A 12,839-nucleotide genomic window follows, 5' to 3' on the forward strand; every position below is an offset into this window, starting at 1 on the left:
AGATTGGGAAAATTAGGTTGGTGCTGGATCCCAAGAGGGGGAATTTCCAGAATGCCTACAAGACGGCTTTTTAGAGCAGCTCGTGATTGAGCCCACTGGAGGATCAGCTATTCTGAATTGGGTGTTGTGGAATGAACTGGAATTGATCAGAGAGCTTAAAGTAAAGGAACCCTTAGGGGCAGTGATCAAAATATGATTGAATTCACCCTGAAAATTGAGGAGGAGAAGTCAGGTATATCAGTATTACAGTGGAGTAAAGGGAATTAGAGGCATGAGAGAGGAGTTGGCCAGAATTGACCAGAAAAGAACACTAGCAGGGATGATGGCAGAGCAGCGATGGCTGGAATATCTGGAAGCAATTCAGAAGTAACAGGATAGATACAAAGAGGAAGAAGTATTCTAAAGGCAAATGGTTGGGAAGAAATTGGAGTCAATTGTTAAGGATGTGATTGCAGAGTATTTGGAGGTACATAATAAAATAGCATAGTCAGCGCAGTTTCCTCAAGGGAAAATCTTGCCTAACAAACAGGATGTTGTGTACTTGGAATTTCAGAAGGCCTCTGTCAAGGTGCCACACTTAAGTTATGAGCCTGTGGTATTACAGGAAAGATTCTAGCATAGATAAAGCAGTAGCTGATTAGCAGGAAGCAAAGAGTGGAAATAAAGGGAGCCTTTCTGGTTGGCTGCCAGTGACTAGTGGGGTCTGTGTTGTGACTGCTTTTTTTACACTATATGTCAATGATTTGATGGAATTGATGGTTTTGTTGCAAAGTTTACAGGCTGCACGAAGATAGGCGGAGGGACAGTTTTAAGTAAGTAGAGAGGCTACAGAAGGAGTAAGACAGATTCAGAAAATGGGCAAATAAGTAGTAGAAACTGTCAGGAAGTGTATGGTTATGCACTTTAGTAGAAGAAATGAAAGGGTAGACTATTTTCTAAATGGAGGAAAATGCAAAAAACTGAGACACAAAGGGACTTGGAAGTCCTTGTGCAGGATTCCCTAAAGGTTAGTTTGCAGGTTGGTTCTGTGGTGAGGAAGGCAATTGCAATGTTAGCATTAATTTCTAAAGGACTAAAATATATAAGCAAGGATGTGATGATGAGACTTTAAAACAAAAACACTGTTGAGTCCTCTCTTGGAGCAGTTTTGCTCCTTTTAGAAAGAACATGCTGAAACTGGAGAGGGTTCAAAGGAGGTTCATGAAAAAGATTCCAGTGTTGAATGGCTTGTCATATGATGGGCATTGATGGCTCGGGGACTGACTGTATTCACTAGAATTCAGAAGAATGAGGGGTGATCTCATTGAAACATCACATGGTGAAAGGCCTTGATAGAGTGGTTGTGAAGAGGATGTTTCCGATGGTAGAAGAGTCTAGGACCAGAGGACACAGCCTCAGAATAGAAGAGCGTCCTTTTAGGACAGAGATGAGGAAGAATTTCTTTAGCCAGAGTACGGTTAGTCTGTGGAATTCCTTGCCACACACAGGCAGCTGTTGAGATCAAGTCTTTATCTGTACTTAAGGTGGAGGTTGATATATTTTTGATTGGTCAGGGCATGAAGAGATACGTGGGGAGGCAGGAGATTGGAACTAAGAGGAAAAATAGATCACCCATGATGAAATGGTGGAGCAGACTTTAGGGGCGAAATGGCCTAATTCTACTCCTGTGTCTTATGGTCTTGCACAGTGAATGTAGGGCACTGAGAAGTGTAGTAGATTAAAGAGATATGGGAATACAGGACCATAATTTATTTGAAAGTGGCGTCACAGGTTTGTAGAGTTGGAAAGAAAAATGTTAACACAGGCATCGCAGTTTTTTGAATTTTCTCTCCATTTAGAAAATCATCAATCCTTTCATTTCTTTAACCAAAGGTATGACCATATTCTTCCCAACACAGTATTTTATCTGCATTTCTTTGCTCATTCTCCTAATCTGTCTTAGTCCTGTAGCCTATCTACTTCCTCAAAACTACCTGTCTCTCTCTATCCATCTTCTCATTGTATGCAAACCTTTCAACAAAGCCATAACACAAATCATCGACTTATTACATGAAAAAAATTGGTCCCAACACTGACTGCTGTGGAAAAACACTAGTCACCGGCAGCCAGGCAGAAAAGGATCCCTTTATTTCCACTCTTTGCCTCCTGCCAATCAGCTACTGCTTTATCCATGTTAGGATCTTTCCTGTAATACCGTGGGCTTGTAGCTTGTTAAGGAGTCTCGTGTGGCACCTTGTCAAAGGCCCACTGAAAGTCCAAGTACACAGCATCGACGGATTCTCCTTTATCTATCCTGCTTGTTATTTAGAAACATAGAAAAACTACAGCACATTACAGACCCTTTGGCCCACAATACTGTACCAACCATGTACTTAGTTTAGAAATTGCCTAGGGTTACCCATAGCCCTCTATTTTTCTAAGCTCTATGTACCTATCCAGGAGCCTTTTAAAAGTCTTTTGTATCCGCCTCCACCGCAGTCACCGGCATCCCATTCCACGCACTCACCACTCTGTGCGTAAAAAAAAAACTTATCCCTGACATATCCTCTGTACGTACTTCCAAGCACCTTATCCACACGTTCATTGCCTCTCATCATTTTATACACCTCTGTCAGGTCTCTTCCTCCTATTCTTGTAAGGTACACTCTCCAATCCAGGCAAATCTCCTCAGCATTACTACCTCTCCAGCATTGTTTTCCAGAAGTTCGATATCTGCTCTCACTTTGATAATATTGGCTAGCTTGCTTTTGTATTCCACCTTTAGCTTCTTAATGACTTTTTAGTTGCTTTCTGTTGATATTTGAAAGCTTCCCAATCCTCTAACTACATATGCTGTTCCTTCTGAATTGTTTTCAGAAATTAGAGCCGTTGCTGTGGTCCATCTGGTGTATACCATCTGGTCCTGGTGATTTATTTACTTTCAGATCTTTCAGCTACCCAAGAGCTTCTCTCCAGTTATGGTAACTCCAAACACTTCATGCCCCCTAACACTTGGAACTTCCACCATACTGCTAATGTCTTTCACAGATGCAAAATACTTATTCAGTTCTTGAACACAACTAACAAACTCCAACCCCATCTAAGCTCATTAGTACAAGGGGTTTAGATGGTGTGGAGTTTGTTAGGTGTGTTCAGGAAGGTTTCCTGACACAATATGTAGATAAGCCAATTAGAGGAGAGGCTGTACTTGATCTGGTATTGGGAAGTGATCCTGGTCAGGTATCAGATCTATTGGTGGGAGAACATTTTGGAGGTAGTGACCACAACTCTTATCTCCTTCACCATAGCACTGGAGAGGGATAGGAACAGACAATTTGGGAAAACATTTAATTGGGGTAGAGGGAAATATGATGCTATTCTGCAGGAACTTCAGAGCATAAATGTTGCCAGGGAAATGCATGGCAGTAATGTGGCAAATGTTCAGGGAGCATTTGCATGGAGTTCTGCATAGATATGTTCCATTGAGGTAGGGAAAGGATGGTCGGGTTAAAGAACCATGGTGTACAGTATGTAGAAAATCTAGTTAAGAAGAAAAGAAAAGATTACGAAAGGTTCAAGAAACTAGGTACTGTTAGAACTCCAGAAAATTACAAGGTTGCAAAGAAGGAGCTTAAGAATGGAATTAGGAGAGCCAGAAGCAGTCATGAGAAGGCCTTGGTGAGCAGGATTAAGGAAAATCCCAAGGCATTCTACAAGTATGTGAAGAGCAAGAGGACGAGCCATGTGAGTATAGGACTAATCAGGTGATAGTGGAAATATGTTCATGGAATTGAAGGAGGTACCAGAGCTACTTAATGAATACTTTGCTTCAGTATTCATCAGGGAAAAAGTCCTTGCTAATTGTGGGGATGACTTGCAGTGGACTGATATGCTTGAGCATACAGACATTAAGTAAGAGGATGTGCTAGAACTTTTGAAAAGCATTAAGTTAGATAAGTCACTGGGACCAACTGAGATATGCCGTGGGAAGCAAGGGTGGAGATTGCTGAGCCTCTTGCGATGATCCTTGCATCATCAATAGGGACAGGAGAAGTACTGGAGGAATAGAATGAAATGTTGTTCCCTTGTTCAAGGAAGCGAGCAGAGATAACCCAGGAAATTACAGACCAGTGAGTCTGAATTCAGTGGTGGTGAAGATCCTGAGAGGCAGGATTTATGAGCATTTGGGAGATGTAATCTGATTAGGGGTAGTCAGCATGCCTTTGTCAAGGGCAGGTTGTGCCTTATGAGCCTGATTGAATTTTTTGAGGATGTAACAAAACATATTGATGAAGGTAGAGCAGTGGATGTAGTGAATATGGATTTCAGTAAGGCATTTGATAAGGTTCCCCATACCAGGCTCCTTCAGAAAGTAAGAAGGCGTGGGATCCAAGGAGACTGTGCTTTGTGGATCCAGAATTGGCTTGCCCACAGAAGGCAAAGGGTGGTTGTAGATGATTCATACTCTGCATGGAGGTCGGTGACCAGTGGTGTGCCTCAGGGATCTGTTCTGGGACCTCTCCTCTTTGTGATTTTTATAAATGATCTGGATGAGGAAGTATAAGGGTGTGTAAGTATGTCTGCTGATCTCACAAAGGTTGGAGGAGTTGTGGATAGTCTGGAGTGTTGTCAGAGGTTACAGCGGGACATCGATAGGATGCAGAACTGGGCTGAGAAATGGCAGATGGAGTTCAACCCAGATAAGTGTGAAGTGGTTCATTTTGGTAGGTCAAATATGATGGCAGAATATAGTATTAATGGTAAGACTCTTGGTAGTGTAGAGGATATGAGAGATCTTGGGGTCCGTGTCAATAGGACACTCAAAGCTGCTGTGCAGGTTGACAATGTTGTTAAGAAGGCCTGTGGTATGTTGGCGTTCAACAACCATGGGATTGAGTTCAAGAGCCATGAGTTGATGTTATATTATTGTAAGACTTTGGTCAGACCCCACTTGGGGTACTGTGTTCATTTCTCGTCGATGTAGATACTATAGAGAGAGTGCAGAGGAGATTAACAAGGATGTTGCCTGAATTGGAGGGTGTACCTTATGAGAATAGGTTGAGTGTACTTGGCCTTTTCCCCTTGGAGTGATGGAGAATGAGAGGTGAACTGATAGAGGTGTATAAGATGATGAGGGGTATTGATAGTGTGGAAAGCCAGAGGCTTTTTCCCAGGCTGAAATGGCTAACACGAGAAGGCATAGTTTTATGGTGCTTGGAAATAATTATTGAAGGGATGTTGGGTGTAAATTTTTCACACAGAGAATAGTTAAATGCACTGCCAGCTTCAGTGGTTGAAGTGGATACAATAGAGTCTCTTAAGAGCCTCTTAGTTGGGTACTTAGAGGTTAGAAAAATAGGGGGCTATGCACTAGGGAAATTCTAGGCAGACTCTGGAGTAGGTTACATGATTGACAAATTTTGGGCCGAAAGGCTGTAAATTTCTATGTTCTATGTATTGCAACCCCTTATCTTTAACAGTAACCCAAACAATACAACGTTAGCAGTAAAATCTTAACAGTGCATAACAGAAAGTCAGTTCAAAAACTTGACCAAATCCCTTGGTGTGACTTTACAGAACTAATTCCTAGCTACACAGGATTTTGGACACAGGTCTCTGCGAATATTGTCTCGTTATATTGTGCATATTATAGCTGTAGCTTCAATAAATCTTTTATCGCCATTGTCTCTCCTCCAGGCATTTCACCTTGAAGTTTTCAAGTTAGTAGGATAAAGATACTCACTACTAATTCCACTCTTTAACAGTCGATGTCCTCAGCTTCAAAACAATCATTGCTGCTTTTCTCTGCTTGTCCGATCTGTGTCCACCACTGCTCTACCCTCACATAGTTTTGTTAAAAATTCACTTTTTTAATAATTGGTAAACCTCGTTTACATCCCTGTGCAGGTGGAATTTTCTAATGTTACATCCTTGGGTTTAATTATCCTGGGTAACATGGGGTTTTCCTGACTCTGAGACCTCCTTATTCCACCTTCCACTTCTTCAGTTTCAGACACTCCTTGGGATTTTTCCTGTCACCTTGGAGATGCCTCTCCCTATCCATTACTGCCTTCTGTAACCTCAGTCCTCTTATCTTGACTGAGCTCAGCTTCATCCCCAATTACTTTGGAGCCCAGCTTCCCTTCATTGTCCAGCCGCAAGTTTGCCTGTCCACTGCTAGTTCCCTCCACTACTTCCAAGTTAGTGTGGGGAGGTTTGGGAATCTCACCAATTATTGAGGAGCTTGCACAAGGTAACATATACTACACTCCCATTTCCTTGACCTCTGAGTCCGTACAGCATTCAGCGGTTAGGTTTCTTTCAGGTCTCTCCTGATTGACATTTCGATCTCACACTTCATCTCAGAGTCCTCCTGCTAGGTGTAGAGTCCATGTCAGGCTCTGGGTCAACACATACCTCCTGTCCTAGAGGTAAAAGCTGGTTCTTGTGGAGAATTTGACAGGCCCATTCCCGTCTTCTGGCTTCACCTGGAAAGCTCACACATTTGGCAACTGATTCTCCACTACTTAAGGCATAGCCAACCAGCAATCAGCCAATGTATGCTCCCCCGGTAGCCCCAAATTCCTCATTAGAACTCTGTCTCCAGGTATCAGATGGAAGAATCTAACCTTTTGATCATATCTCCTCTTGTTTCCCTTGATTCTGTTTGGCAGCAGAGACTTCTAGTTCATAACTTTGCAATTCCTTCTTCATGTGAGACACATACATCAGATAGGTCTTCTGTGGCAAGTTTGCCCCACCAGTCTCAAAACAGAGGTCTACAGGCAATCTCGTTATGTGCCTAAACATTAAATAGTATAGCAAGTATTGAGTAGCTTCATTCTGTGTACAATTGTAGAAGTGGACCAGATACTCAATAGGCTGACTCCATTTGTTGTTCTTACTGATATCCAGGATTCCAAGCATGTCTAGCAATGTCCGGTTGAACCTCTCAGGCTGAGGATTACCATAAGGGTGGTAAGGCATAGTCCTCAACTCTATTTCAAGCATGCCCAATAACTCAAGTATGAGCGTACTCTCACAATCCATTCCCTGATTGCTGTGTGTCCATCTTGGAAGTACATAATGAATGTACTGTTCCCATAACACTATGGCCATGGTCAATGCCCTCGGAAGGAAGGCTTGAGCATATCTGGTGTAGTGATCAGTAATAACCAAGACAATCACAGTATTGCTGGAATCAGCTCTATGGAGGTGAAATCCGTACATACTAGATCAAGTGGCCCCACACTCTCTAAATCTAATAATGGAGCAACCTCCGTCGGCAGTGTCTTTCTCCGATTACATTGAATGCACAACTTACAGTACTCTTTGACCTCAGGCTTCTTTTCGGCGTCAATAGAACCGATCTCAGACCAAATCATAGTCCTTGTTAAACCCCAAATGATCTGAATCACAATCCCCTGATGCTTCTCAGGCAAAACCAACTGGGAATGCCAAGGCCTGTCTGAAGGAGATGTGACCCTGTATAGAACCTGGTTCCTCAACACTGGTTTGTTCCATTCTCTCAGCAGTAGAGGTATGGCAAGGTGTTTTGTTTTTTTAACTTGGGCCATATTCCCTTCCGCAGTAGCTGACTGAATGGTAGCTATACAAGGGTCACCTCGCTGAGCTGATGCCACTTCTCCAGGACTTAAGGCAGGCAATTGTTTTGTACTGGTGAAGTTACAGTGAGCCTGTGGAATGGCACAGCCAGAGCTCCCAAATGATCCACAGTTCTATCCTGCCCTAGCCTTGCTTCTGATTTCCACATGGCAGAAAACTGGCACATTGCTTTAATTCCAGTATAGGAATGCTCTCCTTTGCTGTAAGTTTCTATGTTCAATGTTCTGTGTAGTTCATCGTCACTTTGTTGACCCCCATGCTAACCTCTCCTACATCATTCTCTAGCTGTCCAATAGCCACTCTTGCCTCTCTTTTACACTTTTTGTATCTGAAGAAGCTTTTGATACCTCTTTAATATCACTTACTTTCATATTCCATCTTTTACTTAATGACTTTTTCAGTTGCCTTCTGTTGTTTTTTTTAAAAAGCTTTGACTTCTCTTGTGTCATCTTACCTTTAGAATACTTCCTCCTCTTTGGGATGTATATATCTTGTGCCTTCCAAGTTGCTTCCAGAAATTCCAGCCATTGTTGTGCTGCCGTCATCCCTGCCAGTGTTCTTTTCCAATCAATTCTGGCCATCTCCTGTCATACTTCTATATTCCTTCTTCTTCACCACCGACTCAACCTGGAGTCCCTTCAACCTTAAGGGTATCCTGCACAAGGACTCCCAAGTCCTGTTGCATCTCAGAACTTTGAATTCTCTCCGCATTTAAATAATTGTCTGCCAGTTTATTTCTTCTACCAAAGTTCTACACTTTCTGACATTGTAATTCATTTACCACTTCTTTGCCCATTCCCCCAATCTATCCAAGTCTCTCTGCAGACTCTCTGTTTCCTCAGCACTGCCAGCCCCTCCACCTATCTTTGTATCATCAGCAAACTTAGCCACAAAGCCATCTATTCCATAATCCAAATCGTTGATATACAACGTAAAAAGAAGTGGCCCCAACACGGACCCCTGTGGAACACCACTGGTAACCAGCAGCCAACCAGAATGGGATCCCTTTATTCCCACTCTGTCTCCTGCCAATCAACCAACGCTCTATCCACATATGTAACTTTCCCATAATTCCATGGGCACTTATCTTGTTTAGCAGCCTCATGTGCGGCATTAGTCACACCATTATCAACTTCTTGATTTCTGACTGTCTGAGATCTTGGCACCTATCTTCACAATCTCTCCACTAGTTGTTCTGACACTCTGGTTCCCACTCCCCTGCAACTCTATTTTAACAACCCCCAGTGCACCATGGTCTTTCCTTAATTCTTTAGTGTTTCTCAAATTTACTGTGTAAGCCCACAAAAAATGTACCTCAGGGTTGTATTTAGTGCCATAACATATTTTCTTTGAATTTTGAATTAAGTAACAAAGTTAAGGGTCTGCATTAGTCAAAGCATTAAATACAAGAGCTGGGAAGTTATGTTCCAACTTTATAAACATTGGTCAGATCTGAGCTCAAATAGTGTGTGCTTTTCTAATCATCACACTGAATTAAAAAGGTGACAGGACTGGAAAGGGTGCTGTGGAGATTCGCCAGGCTGTGGGACACACCATATATGGTTGTTACTGGAATATGGAGCGAAAACAAACCATTGGAAGGACCCCGTTGGTCAAGCAACATCAGATTCGGTGGTTTATTTTGTTATCAGAGTATTTCTTGAAATGGAGTTCTTCAGCAAAATAGCAAGATCAGACAGACTAGTTCTGTTTTCCCATAAGAGGATGTTGTTAAGAAGGGACATGATTGAGGTACATAGCTATTATGGATTTGGGTAGGGTGGACTGCAGGAAACTCTTCCCCATTTCACAGGTGGATAACAGAGGATATTTATTTAGGGTAAAAGGTAAGAGGAGTAGAGAACATCTGAGGGGGACCTTTTTCACCCACCGAGTAGTAAGTCCCTGGAATTCACAGCCTAAGAGGGTGATGGAATCAGAATTGCTAATGACATTTAAAGAACATTTAGACAAGTACTTGAATAGTTTAAGCTTAGAAGGCTGTGGGCTAAGTGGTGGAACAGTATAAATGGGTGTCTACATGTCATCGTGCATGTGATGGGATGAATGGTCTCTTGATACATATTGTGGAAAGCTCATAATTGCATCTCTATAATTTTACAGGCATTTTATTCTAGGATTAAAGGATATGAAAGTGATTTTTGAGCCTGTTACTTAACTGCAGAGCTTTTACCCAAATATGCATTAGCCATGAAGATTTTGTTGTAGTCTTAGGAGTATTAATTCTAGATTCTTTTTCTTCTCTACCTCTCTAACTCTCTTTTGATTTCCCCTTTGAAACTTAATTGAACAAGCTCTTTTACTGTTTCTAATATTTCCTTTTATTTCAATTTTTTGTCACATGATAGTGTGATACTTTGCTATGCTAAAGTTGCTATAAAAATGCAGGCTGTTGTTTAATAATACGAATGTGCAAATGGTAGCCTGAAATATTGCTGTGTTCTGTATCATTGTGTGATTTTGGTCAAAGATTGTTAATTATGGAATTTTTTAGGATAGTCCAGACCTCCTCCTTTTGCTGCGTATGCTATCACTGGGACAAGGTGCCTGGGACATGATTGACAGTCAGGTGTTCAAGGAACCAAAAATGGTAAGTTAGGAAATCTAGTCTAATGATTATTGACAATATTCTATGGTGATAGGTTATTGGAATTACTTTTGAGTTGCTGAAATGACAACATTGCATGCTAAATTCCATTTATCTCTTATGTTACATCATCCTTCAAGGAAAATTTTATAGGGACAACATATAATATCTGTTTGACCCTATAAAATGTTAATGTCGATATTTTGACTGATCTCAAGTAAACAGACTTAGGACATTATAGAAGAAATAATTATAGATAAGCAGATTTTTTCAAAATTGATTATATTTACCTATTAAAGCAAAGTTGAAACTATGAAAAGATTGATGATTTATAATTTAAACCATAAGCCCATGAAACAGAATTAGGCCATTTGGCTCTTTGAGTCTGTTCTGCCATTCAATCACAGCTGATTTATTTTTCCCTCTTGACCACATTCTCCTGCATCCTCCCTGTAATCTTTTGATACCCTCGCTAAACTAGAACCTATCAACCATAACTTGGCCTCCACAACTGTCTGTGGCAATGAGTTCCACAGATTAACCACCCTCTGGCTAAAGAAAATCTTCCTCATCTCTGTTTTAAAGGGATGTCCTTTTATTTTGAGATTGTGCCCTCTGGACCGACACTTTCTCACTACTGGAAACATCCTCTCCAGGTCCACTTTATCCAGACCTTTAAATATTCAGTAGGTTTCAGTGAGATTCGCCTTCAGCCTTCTAAACCCCCGTGAGTACAGGCTGAGATCTATCAAAAGTTCCTCATGTTAACCCTTTTATACCCAAGACCATTCTCATAAACCTCATGTTCAAAGGTTCAATTTAATGTCAGAGAGATGTATACAATATATATCCTGAAATGCTTTTTCCTCGCAAAACATCCACGAAAATCATGTGGACCCTCTTCAACAACAGCACGTAATTCCTTAGATACCAGGCCAAAATTTTTAGTTTATAAGCTCTTTACTTGTGTAGCCAGAAGTGAATTATTTATTTAACTTAGAACTATGGGTCTTGCTAAGAAATTGAACTGTTTAACTATTCATTGAAAAGGCAGAAGCTGCATGGAAGTGACTTAGTAATACAAATGGTTAAGCGAATTTTTTATCCAATCTACTAAGTCACTGTGGATCTTGTGCCTTTTGGATCAGCCTACCATGAGGGACACTACTAAAAAAGCATATTAAATTCAATTTATAAAGCATCCACTGCCCTATCTTCATGAATAATTTTCATCACCTCGTCAAAAAACTCATCAAGTTTGTGTAACATGATGTTCCCCACTCAAAGCCTTGCTATCACATATGAGTCTATGCTTCTCGAGATGTGAGTAGATCCTATCCTTAAGAAACTTCTCCAATTATTTCCCTGCCATCTATGTAAGGATCGTTGGCCTGTAACTTCCGGGATTTTCCCTATTACCCTTTTAAAACAAATGAACAAAATTGGCTATTCTCTGTTCCTCTAGAACCTTGCCTGTAGCTGAGGATCTAAAGATTTTTATCAATGCCCTAGCAGTCTCCTGCCTCACCTCTCACTTGTGAGAGATCTGTTAGGACTTGGGGATTTATCCACATTAATTATTTGAAAATGGAATTGGAATTAAATGATCTTTAGCAGATTCTTGGCCCCCACCTCATCAGTATGCCCCTCCCTGAACCTGCCATCATCCACATCCTTCTCCATGGTGAATACTGATGCAAAGTACTTAGTTCACCAGCCATTTCTGTTGGATCCAGCCATTAACTTATCCCCTTTCTCCCTGTGTGCTGCTACTTTCTTCCCAGTTACCCTCTTGTTTTTTCATGTTGGTATAAAATGCATTGGGATTTTCCCGAATCCTATTCACCAAGGATATTTCTTGGTCTCTGTAGATGGAAATAATTCACAACAAGTATGGGGTTCACCTTCAGAGCAAGCTATCTCAAACTGAGATCAAGGGGGAAACCACTCACTTGACAACAAGTGCTTCCCAATCCAGTTCTCATTACTGTTATGCTATCTCTTATCTGATTTTCCACACTATCTCTACCCCACATACGCTGTGTATACATCAGTGAGGTAAGTCTTCTGCAGTGTCAGGCATTATGTTCTAAGTGTGTTGTGTACAGGTCCACTTTTACCCTGTATGTAGAATGGCAAGCATCCATCTTGGAGTTTTATGAAGCTGTTGCTAAGCTAATAGCTGGTCATGAATTCACTATATTTCACTTTAGCCTACAGTTTGTGGCTTGAGCCAGTTCAGTATGTAACAGACTTCCACTGCCTGGTACTAACCCTGTAGGATCCCATCTAATCTCAATACTACATATTGATCCTCCATTCTGTCCTGTGTTACAAAAGCAAGAATTCACTATTCCCCGCTATGAATTTTATTATTCCCTACTACAGCCCCTTTTAGCCCTCCTGATTTTCTGTTTAAGTTTTTTGGATTTAAAAGGCTGACCATGTTTATTATGTTCAAAACATTTTTGAAAGTTAGTGGATAAATGCCTGGCACAGATTTCATCACACGTTAGCCTTTTCTTGCTACTTTCCCCTTCATTAGTTGTCCTCATTTGGGTTTTACAGTATTGGTACCAGGTCAGCGATGCCTCTGATCGTGTCCATGGCATTCTCAAGGGGGAGG

At 41.2% G+C, this 12,839-nt stretch overlaps 1 protein-coding gene across 2 annotated transcripts in view; it reads left to right on the forward strand.

Annotated features, from left to right (window-relative positions):
• Nucleotides 1-12,839, forward strand: part of nelfb (negative elongation factor complex member B) — a 93,421-nt gene that overhangs the window by 36,042 nt on the left and 44,540 nt on the right. For both annotated transcript variants that reach the window (XM_059994060.1, XM_059994061.1), the window contains one exon: nt 10,121-10,216. In XM_059994060.1, coding sequence (XP_059850043.1) covers nt 10,121-10,216 — 96 coding nt within the window. The remainder of the gene's footprint in view (nt 1-10,120; nt 10,217-12,839) is intronic.

This window comes from Hypanus sabinus, chromosome 18 (genome assembly GCF_030144855.1).
Source record: "Hypanus sabinus isolate sHypSab1 chromosome 18, sHypSab1.hap1, whole genome shotgun sequence".
NCBI lineage: Eukaryota > Metazoa > Chordata > Chondrichthyes > Myliobatiformes > Dasyatidae > Hypanus > Hypanus sabinus.